Source organism: Bombyx mori, chromosome 22 (genome assembly GCF_030269925.1).
Source record: "Bombyx mori chromosome 22, ASM3026992v2".
Taxonomy (NCBI): Eukaryota; Metazoa; Arthropoda; class Insecta; order Lepidoptera; family Bombycidae; genus Bombyx; species Bombyx mori.
The window spans coordinates 9,352,670-9,367,352 of NC_085128.1; the positions used below are offsets into that span (position 1 = coordinate 9,352,670).

The following is a 14,683-nucleotide window of genomic DNA, read 5'->3' on the forward strand; positions in this document are numbered from 1 at the left end:
TTATTTTTATTAGCAAGTAGTGAAGACTGGCAATAAAATAAATAGGATCTTATCTACCAAACGTTATCCTTCAAAATCAATAGTTCCTTTTTTTCATTGTACCGGCAAACTCGCGATGTTCGTAACGTGGTATCGTTCAATAATAAACGACAATACTTAAAACAACATACAGTAAAACTAAGTTAATAATAAAACGTCCTATCCGTTAATAAGAAAAGCGTCCTATACGCTTTGTAGGCTCCTAGGGTTTCTTTACAGGAGAAAATAACGGAAACCCTACCCGCGAGGCCGTATTTGGGAGTTAAACCCTCACCAAAAACTCCTGTTTTTTTTCCTACCTATTCTAGTAACCTAGGCTATTATAGATTCACCGAGCTAGTAGGTGGGCTCAAACCAGGAGTGTTGCTAGCACTGGCCCTAGCAAGAGCAATGCTTCGCAGCGTCTACCACCGGCTAGGAATCGCGACCCACTGAACAAAACCGGCGAGAAACTCAATGGGCTGTGTCTTTTTTTTTTTTTTTTTTTTATTGCTTAGCTGGATGGATCGGGAGGATTCGTAATGACGTGCTTAGGGCGACATCGACTGTTTACCATTCGGTCCACAGGATCGGGTATGTAATTACCGGCGACCACGACAAGAGAGTCTTCATATCGTGCCGCCTTCTCAAAGTGGCGTAATGATGCTGACAGTAGATACTTACTGACTGAGTCAAGCTCCAGGTCATCATGGGGATCCACGTTCCTTAGGAACCATAGTGCTCCGACGGCTATCCTGCAAAAACGGGATTGAATGACTTGAAGGGGTTTCAAGCTGGTGCGGGCCGCGTGAGCAAACATTACACATGCATAGGTCATGACAGGGCGTATGCAAGTTTTGTAGAGTATCACCTTATTACGAAAGGACAATTTATCATTAATATTAATCATCCCTCTGTCAAGGGTGACGCCCAGATATTTGACCTTCGAGGCCCACTGTATGGGCTGACCAAATAGAGTGACGGGGCTAACGGCAGAGGTGTTAACGCGCCTATTAAGGAGTGGGCTGCTCGAAGTGGTATTCGGAGGGCGAGGGAACCATTGTACCATGGTGGTTACTGCAATCTGGAGTCGCCGATGCAATAGCGACTTCTTCCTACACAAGTAGTAGATAGCCGTGTCATCGGCAAAGAGCGCTACATGGATCTCCGGAGACCGGGGTATATCACTGTTAAACAAATTAAATAATAACGGGGAGAGCGCAGAGCCTTGCGGGACTCCGGCCGTCAGATAACGGGGGCGAGAGCGAGTTCCCTCTACTCGATATCGAAACGAACGGTTCGACAAGAAGTCTCGTATAACGAGCACGAGTCTGTCTGGCACTCCCATGTTGTACAGTTTATAAATTAAACCCTTATGCCACTTTGTCGAATGCCTTTGCTATATCGAAGAACAGAGCTCCGGTCGGGATTGGTTTCCGCTTATTTAGCCCTATTAAGATATGCTCCGTGAGGCGGTGCACTTTTTGTATGCACGAGTGTTTGGTGCGGAACCCAAACTGCTCGTCTATTAATATTTTCTTTTCGGTAATGAAGTCCCAGCGGCGTTTCCGAAGGAGTGGTTCCTATATTTTTCCTATCGCTGAGAGGAGACGGCGCCAGACCCCGGACTGGGCCCAGTCCTGATCTTAAAAAACACGAATTATTCATAATACTCATGAAAACAAATCTAACAGGCCCCCGCTGAGTGAATAGTGAGTTCGTGGAATTTAGTAACAATTTAAGCGTTCCATTATACGACTTCCAGATTTATTAACAAAGTTTAATGTTACCGAATGATTATACACGCAAAAAGCACAAAAGTCAAAACTACGTTTAAATGTTGTTTTAGCCTTTGTCTACATCATTATAAGATTATTATTTTTTATTCCTTAGATGGGTGGACGAACTCACAGCCCATCGGGAGTTAAGTGGTTACTGGAGCCCATAGACATCCACAACGTAAAAGCGACACCCACCTTGAGATGTAAGTTCTAAGGTCTCGAGTATAGTTACAACGGCTGCCCCGCCCTTCAAACCGAACCGCACTACTGATTCACGGCAGAAACAGGCAAGGTGGTGGTACCCACCCGCGCGGTCTCACAAGAGGTCCTACCACTAGTAGATCGAAATTGATGAAAAATACATAATATAATAACAAATGACTACTTCGACGATTAATTAAATTATACACGCCTATATTTTCTACGTTTTCTAATACTGACATTTTAAATCCTTTACGGAGATATTGATTCCGGTGCCAATGACTAGCACTTGCGTACTATATTCAAAGGACGGCTGAAATTTCCGCCTGAAAAAAATAAAATAAAAGATCGGTCAAGTCAATTATCACCTGTTTCTGTACAAAACAATACGCAATTTTTTCTACTTTATGTTGTGTGCCAATTTTGACGTTTGTCGTTGAGTTTCATCATAAAACATATTGTATTATCACCTACGCCAGTGTGCACATTTACAGTTGCTGTAATGTGGACAAACAAAGCCTGTATTTAAGGAGTTTGGTCCGAACCATTTGTATCATTCATCTGTTTATTGTAAAAAGAAAATATTCTCTTTTTCCAACACCATGGTCGCTTTGGTAAGTTTGATTGTTTTTTACTATGGGATCGGAATAAGTCGTTCCTTTTTTTTATGTAGAAATTTATCGATTATTTACTTCACAGAAATAAATCAGTATTATTTCTGATATTATTTCTGTGATTTATCTATATTCATATTATCTTTTTGTTAAGCTCTGTAAGATAACCCATTTAATCTTGTCTTATAAATAAATAAATAAATCATAACCATCACAATCACACGAAAAATAACTAAATGGGTGGTGCCCGCTAATGCGTAGTGTCTTAACACCCGCCTTTCAAATACACTAGAATAATTCAAAACGCAATCAAGACAGTGTCAGCTATTTAATTTGCTGCTAGCAAAGCCGTGCCAGCCCCTCACTTGAAGTATTCAGAATGCCATTAAAGGAGCACTATCTATCGATTTAATATTACTTATATATTATTATTATTTATTTTATGTATTTCATTATATATGTACGTGTATGTATATAGTCTGATATATTATTTATTAGTGTTTTTTATTATTATTAATATGATTGTTATTGTGCATTGTATCAGTAAGTAAATTGATTAGATTGTACTCTTCTACCCAATTATGTAAAGCTTTCCCTCTTAAATAACAGTCAGCTGGTAGATAACTCAATTGTTGAGTTAAGCTCGCCTTTTTATAACTTTTCGCAATTATTGTATTGTATTAACTGTGTGTACAATAAATAATAAAGTACTAACTATTATTACAGAAACTGTTCGTTCTCTGTGCACTGGCCGGCGTAATTATTGCACAGGAGCAAAAAAGCACCGCCGAAATCCTTTCAGACAACAGCTTTGTCAGACCTGATGGATACGATTTCGAGTGAGTAATTTATTACTCTATTACCTCTATTGGTAGGACCTCTCTTGTAAGTCCGCACGGGTAGGTACCACCACCCTGCCTATTTCTGCCGTGATGCAGTAAGGCGTTTCGGTTTGAAGGGTGGGGCAGTATTTGTAACTATACTGAGACCTTAGAATTTATATCTCAAGGTGGGTGGTGCATTAACGTTGTAGATGTCTATGGGCTCAAGTACCACTTAACACCAGGTGGGCTGTGAGCGCTCGTCCACCCATCTAAGCAATAAAAAAAATCATTGGGAGAGTTTTAAAAATGCATAACCGTGCGGAGCGTGTGCTCTGAGGAATTGTTCGAGATGATACCGGCATCTCGTTTTTACCACCGCACCGCCCGCCACCGGAGTAGAGTTCATCCGTACTACCTGGAGCTACTGCGGTCATCCACAGTGCGTTTCCAGAGGTCTTTTTTGCCACGTACCATCCGGCTATGGAATGAGCTCCCCTCCACGATGTTTCCCGAGCGCTATGACATGTCCTTCTTCAAACGAGACTTGTGGAGAGTATTAAGCGGTAGGCAGCGGCTTGGCTCTGCCCCTGGCATTGCTGAAGTCCATGGGCGACAGAACCACTCACCATCAGGTGGGCCGTATTCTCGTCTTACTACAAGGGCAATAAAAAAAAAATTCAAAAAAAAAGATTTTAGACCCGCGTAATATGTATGAATAACACGAGTAAAAATCCAAAATTAGTCTAAATCATTTATTTTTATTTTTCTGAAACTTTTCTCCGATGTTGAGGATTGGCGTGATGTTTGAGTTCAGTATGTTTTTGTAGTTTCCCTTTCAAATGTTCGAGTTCTCCGGTTCGATTATTGATTTCTATGTCATGTATTTATCGCCTTTAGTAATAAATTATATTCTTTCAATCCAATTCAGATTCAAAACCAGTGATGGAGTGTCAAGGAAAGAGGAAGCCGGTCTTATTACCGTAGGAGAAAACCAAGGTATTGCTGTCCGAGGCTCATACTCATACCTAACTCCCGATGGTCAGGAATACGAAGTGACCTTCACAGCTGACGACAAAGGATACAAACCCACCATCCGGATTATCGATCACAGTCAGCAATGATTCGTATAAATATCAGTTTCTACTTTTATACGGAATTAAATTAATGAATACCAACACACTTTTCATTTTACTTCTATACTGTCCCCTTAATAATACTTTAGAGCAAATTGTTTGAACGAACCAATTGAAAATGTATATTTTTAAACAGTTCAACCCACTTAAAAAACGAACTAAAGTATTCTTATTATTTTAATTAGGTACATAATAGTATTTCGTATTGTTATATATATGATATACTAGCCGCACTCGCCCGCTTCGCTGGCATTTAATATTAACATTATTATTTATTGTCATTATTATTAGGGAGTCCAACACTCATATAAATATTAGCCTATCCATTAAGTACATGTATTTTTTACATGGATACCAAGTTTCAAGTCAATCGAAGGCACGGTCCAGTATATATAACGGAACATCCGTAAAAACCACAGTAGATTTATATGTTAGTATAGATTGGAGCTAATGTGTCATTAATAAAAAATGCACATAGTTCTGAATATGACAGTAGACAGAAACACAATTAATTCAGGTGCACTACGAGTGTTTAAAAATTTGAATACCTACAAAAAGTTTACTATGGTAAAAATTGTGAAATAAAAGTTGTAATTACTGTGTGATAATTTTTTTAATAAATGGATTGTGTACAGAACATAGCGAAATGGTGAATGCTATCACTCACATTAACACATGAGATTGACGTCTCAATTATGTTGTAGGTATAGGTAATTGGTTTTTTTTTCATGCTTTCTGGCTATGTTCTCATGACGCAAATTCGCATATGTGCAGACATAGGCTTACACAAAATACTCTCTCTATACCACCGATTTGTTTTCATTGCACGATGCTATTCCTATCTTCACACTCTTTTAGTCATATTATACTATCCACATTTAATTTAGTATTTGACTCAATAAAGTAAAGCACTACATAGGATTATCCTAATTCCTCGTGTTTTAATATTCCTTTCATAACTTCACTGCTTTCGTCTAGTATGTTACTGAGTAATATTCAGCCATTAAGCAATTAGTTAGCGGAAATTTCACAAAATACTATGATCTTGATAAATGGACACACTTGATAGTTAGCTATAAACAAAGTTCCTTAAAATCACAATGACTTCATCCATATTAAAACTCAGGATTAAAGACTTCTGTACTTTTGTAAATGGACAAAATCTTTTCTACACATCACTACACTGTGACAAGCACAATAAATATATAATTAAATAACACATTCATGCTTTGAGGGAGACATATCACAGTTGAACCGATTAAAGCCCTCCGTCGCTTAATGGCCAGCGTCCGAGCTTTCAGGGGAGACTAGGGGCAAGGGAGTGTATCCCCTGGCCTCTTTTTTTAGGACAGATGACCGAACCTCATCCGTCCGTGCTTAAGTGGCGCGCAGGCTATGTGAAACTTGACGATCTGCCGATATTGGGAGCAGACCACGGGTTTAAAGATGTTCTAGGGTCTTACCTACGAAACGACCTTCTTGTACTCTCACACGCGACGTCCGATCTCCGCCCCGGGTCAGAATCCGGTCAGAGTAAGGGGATTCCCTGTGGTCAACACTACAACCAGACTCTTGGCACAAGTTCTAGAACTAATGACTCTCTGCTGCCCTGCCTATACTGGACTCGCAATCATAAGAGCCCAGAACGCCGACCCTTTCGGTCGGTGGAGTAACCAAATCTCGCCTAGGCGACACCGCCAACTCTTACGCCAGGATACACCCACGAATGAGACCCAGCATAAATCCGGGACCCATAAAGGTTACGGGAAATAACATTTTGTCGAGATCCCTATGCTGACGGCGATGTATTGTTGATACGGATAGAGAAGAGAGAAGAGAGAGAAGAGAAAAAATTACGAAAATTATATTTTTGGAGATTTGGATTATATTTTTTGTTTTGGGATTTTAAACATAAAATATGGTAACTACGTATTTCTTTTAATTTCAATTACGAAAAATTATATTATACCTGCCCGCGGGGTTCGAAAAACGGAACAGTCACATCGCTTGATATAAATGCATCGGGCTTCTTATCCTTTGGGCCACGACGATTTCAAAGTTCTGTTTGGTAAATCAAATAAGAAACTAATGATGAAATTAAGTAAGAAATTAAGGTAAGGATTTCGCTGCCACGGGCGGAAGATTCATTTAATGACCGGACAGAATTACCATGGCGGATCTTTATATTCCCTGTTTCTACCGCGAAGAAACCACACGTTCCAGTCGACATTTATATGGTAGATCTTAAAATTAGAAAAAAGAAAAATTTGACAAAGATTCTTAATCGATACAATAGTATTAATATTGACAAAAGAGCATGGTACGTACGACGGTAACTTAGCGTTATTTTTGTCATCAATGGCCAATAAATTATTGAAGTTCTCCATTACAATTTTTTTATATTTTTTTTGTTGTAAGCGGATGAGCGTACGGCCCACCTGATTATGTGTGGTTACTGTCGCCCATGGACTTCAGCAATGCCAGGGGCGGGGCAAAGCCGCTGCCTACCCTAAATCAATAACCAACAAAACAGACGACCTTACGACGAAAATTTACACATTTTATTTATAATAAATAGTACAGATGTACTTTAGGATTCCATTTATTTGAACACTATTAACGGTCTAAGATACAAAATATGATCGAATAGAAGTCGATTATATAATAGTTTGATAGTATCAATCTTGGATTGTCTAAAAAGAATATTTTTTACTACGAATCATGAATAAAATTTCGGATCTCCTTATAGAGCACTTTATTGGGCAGTGTCAAATGAAGGTTTGCTTTAAGACTAGACAATACATTCTCTAGTTAGCTTATGAAATAATTTTGGTTTCCAGCAGTGATATTGTTGTTGCAGATGTTTTTAAGCCTGAGCGGGTTGTTGTTGAGTTCCGTTTTGTTCTGTGGGCTGGTAGCCGTTCTTGTCGGCGACGAAAGAAACAGAGATCTGCTGGCCGTCCGGAGCGACGTATTTGTAGCTACCCCTCACCAGGAGACCTTGCTGGTCAGTGTCGTTCTTATACTCGCCCTGTTCTTGCCTGGATGTACCGTCGCTTGTCTCGTATCTGTAAAAGTAATTGTATAGTAAAATTTAACTAATATCTATAGGCTATATCTATAGTATATCTATTATTTTTTTATTGCTTAGATGGGTGGACGATCTCACAGCCCACCTGGTGTTGAGTGGTTACTGGAGCCTATAGACATCTACAACGTAAATGCGCCACCCACCTTGAGATATAAGTTCTAAGGTCTCAGTATAGTTACAACGGCTGTTCCACCCTTCAAACCGAGACGCATTACTGCTTCACGGCAGAAATAGGCAGAGTGGTGGTGCCTACCCGAGCGGACTCGTAAGAGATACCATATATGATCCTATAATATATATGTAATAACTAATACGCTAATTATAATTTGTGTAAATTTTATTTTTATTACTATACTTTTTCATTGAAAAACTATTTAAAGTACTTTGAAACAGACTTTTGTAAAAAAATAAAATTGTCTACCCGTATTTTACAGAACAATAAGTGGTCGCTGTAATCATCGCGTCATTCGATATGAATATACGGAGTGTCTTAGCCATTGAACCACGGACACTTTGTCTAACAACAGAGAAATAGAACAAAAATACCAATTGATGCTGAAAGTGGTGATAACCCAAACCAAAATGTTTAATACAATTTAATATAATAACCCTAATAGCTTATTTTCGATGGATGATCTTTATATTATTAATTATGAAAGTACAAGCGTATAAATATTATGAACTACTACTTATAGAAAGCGGTTTTGATCTGTTTAAGTAGTTAGAAAAGATTTTATAAAAAAAGGAGTTTATTGCAAATATGGTTGGACGAGCTCACAGCTCACCCGGTGTTAAGTGGTCACCGTCGATATAGACAATTTAAATGCCGCCACCCATCTTGAGACGTGAGTTCCAAGGTCTCTCAGTTTTTACAGTACAACAGCTGGTCCGCCCTTCAAACCGAAACGCATTAACGCTTCACGGCCAAAATAGGCAGGGCGGAGAATAATTCGAACATTACTTACTCAAATTTGTATCCGTCGACGTCAACTTCAGAGTCTTGTTTGACTATTTCTACGGGTGCTTTCTGTCCCTGAGGTGGGGCATTTTGCGCTTCCTGTGCGCAGACAATGGCCAGGGCGGCAAGGACGAAAAGAGTCTGCAAATGACAAGTAAAAAGTAAGTTTTTTTTTTTTAAATGTATAAATATGTTAAAAAGAATTCAAATATAATATTTTTAGTAATCGAAATGAATATAACGCTGAATCCATTGCACTTCACTGACACTTGAGAGACACTTACGGTTTTCATCATTTTTTTATTTATATTTTTTTTTTAATTTTTTTTTACTGAACCTTAATGTTACTTGGATGAATCCTGAACGTGTGTACTCAGAGGTGCCTCAGTACAGCTATAAATATAATTCCGTTGTATTGACAATACGATGTTTCGAAGTTTCATTGGAACGCCGAGGTGTTAATCATAATAATGCAAACAATTTATTTAAGGTGATCCACGAAATTGTTACTGGAGTTTGTCAATTGTGTAAATTGTTTGTCTGACACCGACACACGCTCAATACTTAACCTACATCCTCGGTTGTATTGTTACAGAAAACCTTGACAAACAAATTTTATAACACTGCTGTCGAACGACCACGGAATATAGACGTAAAAAAATATATTCAATTAATACATATTTTAGGGTAGCTAAGAATTTAAGACACATTTTACTTTGAGGAAATTAAAAACATGCCTCTAAAGCTGTTTTAAGTTTAGTTTTCTTTTATAATCTTTATGCATAGATCGCGATGTTAATTATATAGAATGTAATTACATATACTTGCTAATTAACAAGGATAATCAGTTCTTTAGCTATTCGAAAAGCATTTAAGCATCCACGACATATAATAACAACGTTAGACTCGATACGATCCGCTTATAAAAGGTCTAAGATATCCGTGATACCGGTTTTAAGGTCTTAAGGTCAAATAAACGAACATCGGTACACAGTTATGTAAGAGTGCGGTTCGGCCTCGCTACTGCTTATTGTTACCTTTGTAACCATATTCAATACTTACCAATTAACAAGCAATTTGTTTATGGTAGTATTTTACAGCCGATTGACAAATTCGTACGCTTCGAAAAGTTTTTATCTGCAAAATGCATGTTACATATTTTTTTTCTTCTAAAATTGCATGACAGATGTCCCGTATTGAAAAGCCCCACCCTGGTTTTTTAGAAGACATCTTAATAATGAAGTAATAAAATGAATATAATAAATTAAAATACTAAACACGTTGAGATTTTTATTGTATCCTGTCTTAATAAATAATCCTGAATAATCTATACTAATATATAAATCTCTAGTGGTTTTTACGGATGTTCCGTTATAACTACTGAACCATGCATCCGATTGACTTGAAACTTGGTATGTAGAAAATACATGTACTTAATGGGTAGGATAATATTTATATGAGTGTTGGAGTCCCTAATAATAATGACAATAAATAATAATGGTTATTTTAAATGCCCAGCGAAGCGGGCGATACGGCTAGTATTTTATAAATGTGTTCAAATTTTAATAAGATCATGAATGGTCATAGTAAAACGTTAAGGAAGTTAAATTTATCATTAATTCTTCATTTATTCTCAATGCTTATGCCTAGTAAGCAGACGACGATCAAGTTATTTATAAGGTATGACTTCATATATCCCATTTGAATTTATCATTTTCGCTTTTAATTCTCTAATGCATAAAGCTTATGCAATGTCTATTAATCGTGAAATAGTCCTTAGCTATTACATTATTATGCAATACCCCATGATGAGTCACAGTCGGGATAGTACATCCAGAACGAGATGTCGACAAGGTGTTTTCTCTTAACACCCTCACAGGATTTATGCGGGTAGTTTTTGGTTACAAAGAGGATAGAGAAGAGAGGAAATGACACCAAATTTATTAAATTTTTTTTTTATTAAAGCTCTCTGTTTCTAATAAACATATTTTTATCTGTGGTGATTTTAATATAAATTTATTAGAAAATACAAATGCCACTATTAGATTCAGAACATTGTTAAAATCATATAACCTTAGCAATTTATTTTCAGAGCCCACAAGAAAAACTAGCACATCGGCAACCTGTATAGATAATATTTTCACAAACGTAAAACCTTTGCATAAATATATTATTAATCATTTAAGTTCAGACCACAGTGGACAATTCATATCTTTTAAAATGAAATCTGTTACAGATGTTAATAGTTCAAGAAACCTACAGTTTGTTCCTATTAATATTAGACGTATGGAGAAGTTTAGAGGTAAAGTTTTGGCAAAAATTGCGAATGTTTGTTATAGTGAAGATCCTAATGTTCACTACATGGATTTATTTAATTGCATTAATGATGAATTTAGTGCCATCTTTACTTCTAAAACTCTGATCTTACATAATAAAAGATCATTCAATGAATGGGCGACTGTTGGAATTCACAAAAGTAGGCAGAGATTATATGACCTTTATCATGAAAAATCCTATAATCATATAATAAGTCATTTCATGAGTATGTCTGTAAATATTCCAAGCTGTTTAAAAAAGTCTGTACATTGGCCAAGTCATTGCACTTAGGCAAACTTATAAAAAATGCACCTGACAAAATTAAAATGACTTGGAATATCATTAATAGGGAGACTGGGAATGTCAGAAACAGCAATGCTGAATCAATTTTGAAAATCAATGATAAAATAATAACTTCTCATCAAGAAGTGGCCAGTGCTTTTGAGCGCTACTTTGCTGATATCCCAGCTTCTACTACAAAATCTTTAATTTCATCTCCTACCGTCGCCGAATCATTACTGCAAGATCATGTTGATAAATGCAGTGTTAACTTTAAGTTCACAAATATTGCTATAAAGGACATAATTGATAATTTCAAGCTCATTAATATTAAAAAAACTGGTGATTTATGGGGAATATCAATTAAGGTTATAAAATCCATTATTGATATAATCGCACCTTACCTTGCTACAATATTTAATGACTGTATTGATAGTGGTGTGTTTCCTGATCTAATGAAATATAGTAAAATAATACCTCTGTTTAAATCTGATAGTACTTTTGACCCCACTAACTTTAGACCCATTTCAGTACTACCTACATTGAGTAAAATTTTTGAAAAAATTATTTTGGAACAGCTTTTGAACCATTTCTATTCCAATAACCTGCTTCATAACAAACAGTATGGATTCACTAGAGGCCGTTCGACTATTGATGCAGGTGTAGATCTTATTAAAAATATTTTTCAGGCTTGGGAGGAGTCGCATAATGCCCTTGGGGTATTCTGCGACTTATCTAAAGCTTTTGATTGTGTTGAGCATAATACATTGTTGAGGAAATTACACCATTATGGTATTAGGGGCGTTTCATTAGAACTTATTAAATCTTATTTATCCGGAAGAATCCAAAAGGTAGACGTTAAAGGAAAGAGATCTTCCGGTATCTTACTTAATATGGGTGTTCCTCAGGGTTCCATATTGGGTCCCTTCTTATTTCTTGTGTATATCAATGATTTACCAAAGTTTATTGAAACCCGTCACGAGGTCGTATTATTCGCTGATGATACATCCTTATTGTTTAAAATTAAACGACAATTGGAAGATTATGACGATGTGAATGATGCTATCTCGCGCGTGGTACATTGGTTTAGTGTTAATAATCTGTTATTAAATAACAAAAAAACCAAATGTATAAAATTTACCACACCTAATGTTAGACAAGTAGACACTAATATCATTGTAAGTGGAGAGACACTGGAGCTTGTTGATTCGACAGTTTTTCTTGGTATAACAGTTGATTCCAGGCTGCAGTGGGGTCCTCACATATGCAAGTTAGCGAATGGGCTTAGTTCTGCAGCGTTTGCGGTAAAAAAAATACGAACGTATACTGATGAAGATACGGCACGTCTAGTTTATTTCAGTTATTTTCATAGTGTTATGTCCTATGGCATTTTGCTATGGGGCAATGCTGCCGATGTCGAAACGATTTTTATCCTGCAGAAGAGGGCTATTCGTGCTATTTATAATATGCACCCGAGGGAATCCTTGAGGGACAAGTTTAAGGAAATCAAAATTCTAACTTTAGCGTCCCAATACATTTTTGAAAATTTATTGTACGTGCGTAAAAACATTGTAGAATTCCCCAGAGTCTGCGATTTGCATAATGTGAACACTAGGAACAAACATAGGCTTGCGTTGCCGGCGGCTCGAATTAAGAAAATAAGCAACTCTTTCAGGAGGCTGGGTGTACAACTTTTCAACAAGATCCCACAAAACGTTCAACTACTACCTGTTCATAGATTTAAGAAAACTGTCAAGGAACGTTTGTGCAACAAGGCATATTATAAAGTTAAGGATTTTTTACTAGATGGCACTACGTGGGAATGAGGCGTTCGCTCCTGGCCTTTTCATTTTTCATTATTATTATTATTATTATTTATTTGAATTGTATTTTTTTGACTTGTTTTTTTGTATACTGTAAATATGTTTTCTTGTTTAAAAAAAAAAGAAGAAAATAGTTGAGAAAATACAAAAAAAAAAGCCCGCTGAGTTTGTTTCGCCGGTTCTTCTCAGGACTGTGGCTTTTTTGGAACCGGTGGTAGAGTTAACATTTTCTTTTACATTTTGACATTCAACAAGTGTGTTTTTGATGACATCCAAGTTGAAATAAATGATTTTGAATTTTGAATTTTGATCCCAAGAGTCGAAGAGTGAAGTGGTAGCTTGCCCAACCCCTATAAATGTAGATTTTGAACAAGCCGTCTAACTCATGGAACTTGAAACTTAAGATGTAGCACTCTATAGTCGTTACGGATCCATAAGATCCACTAATCACTGTTATTAGACTCCTGCAGCTCTAGCTCGAAGAGCAGGCTTAAGATGTCTGGTGACCGTATTCGTCGAACTGAACTAAGCTGAATTTCTCGCCAGATCTTCGCAACGGGTCGCGATTCCGCTACTGCTACTACTACTACTACTACTACTACTACCTACTACCACTGATGGATTTGTAAGTTTTGATATACGAAATAAAATTTTGAAGACTTGGAGATTGGAAGCCAAGGTCAGATATCCATAATTTCTTCTTTCAAATTCAATTCGTAATTGACCGTCATGTGATAAATATTATTTACATATTCTTATGTGGCAATTTTAGGACAAGGTTTCTTTAAGCATTTAACTTAAAACAGTATATTATCTGATACCTCTACAATAAGAAAAAAATCAGAAATGCAATTAAAAACAAATTTTAAGAAAATTAGTTCTGAACTATTACTTTTGATTTCGAAGATTCTCAACACTCTTTCGTATTTGACGTTTGATTTGTTTCAGAGCTTAAAATTGTTTCTTAGAACATATAACATGCCGTTATAACTAATTAATGTGGCTGTTAGTTTTAAAATCTGCAATCATAATATAATTATCAAATATCATATGTAATTTTTGAAAAAAAATACATAATTTTCATTAATTTCATCAAAAATGTATATAACTATAGCGAAAGCACAAGACTTCCTAGTATATTATTCGGTCTTCACAAACCGTAGATTTAATTAAAATTAGCTTTACGATTAAATCACGCGGGTTTTTTTTTCTCATATTATTATTTTCGAAATTCAAATACTTTTAATTTTCTACAATGAATTGTCTGTTTCAAAGAAGCATAAATAAATAAAAAATTAAAACAAAAAAAAGAAACATAAATGGCAATTAATCTAATATATAAAATTCTCGTGTCACAATGTTCGTTCCCATACTCCTCCGAAACCGCTTGACCGATTCTCATGAAATTTTTTATGCATATTCAGTAAGCCTGAGAATCGGCTACTATCTATTTTTCATACCCTTAAGTGATAAGGTCCACCCCTAAGATTTATTTTTTATTTTTTGGACAATTTTTTTTTGTTATAATGAGACATTGTGTGGTTGAATGAGGTATTGTTATTTTTATATTCCTTCATCGTTCACAGCGCTACATGCCTCTTTCACTCATCTACCACATCCTTACACACTTACAATAAGTTAGTTT

General features: G+C 36.4%; 2 protein-coding genes across 2 annotated transcripts; one reads left to right on the top strand and one right to left on the bottom strand.

The window, feature by feature from the left end:
* Positions 1-2,602: 2,602 nt before the first annotated feature.
* Positions 2,603-4,559, top strand: CPR25 (cuticular protein RR-1 motif 25). The gene is made up of 3 exons (NM_001173254.1): positions 2,603-2,614; positions 3,341-3,453; positions 4,367-4,559. Exons 1-3 carry the CDS (start codon positions 2,603-2,605, stop codon positions 4,557-4,559), a joined length of 318 nt encoding a protein of 105 aa, NP_001166725.1.
* Positions 4,560-7,437: 2,878 nt separating this feature from the next.
* CPR24 (cuticular protein RR-1 motif 24) lies at positions 7,438-8,916 on the bottom strand. The gene is made up of 3 exons (NM_001173255.1): positions 8,905-8,916; positions 8,628-8,761; positions 7,438-7,639 (listed from the first exon to the last, which is right to left on the bottom strand). The coding sequence occupies exons 1-3, from the start codon at positions 8,914-8,916 to the stop codon at positions 7,438-7,440; spliced, it is 348 nt and encodes a 115-aa protein (NP_001166726.1).
* Between the last annotated feature and the right edge of the window lie 5,767 nt (positions 8,917-14,683).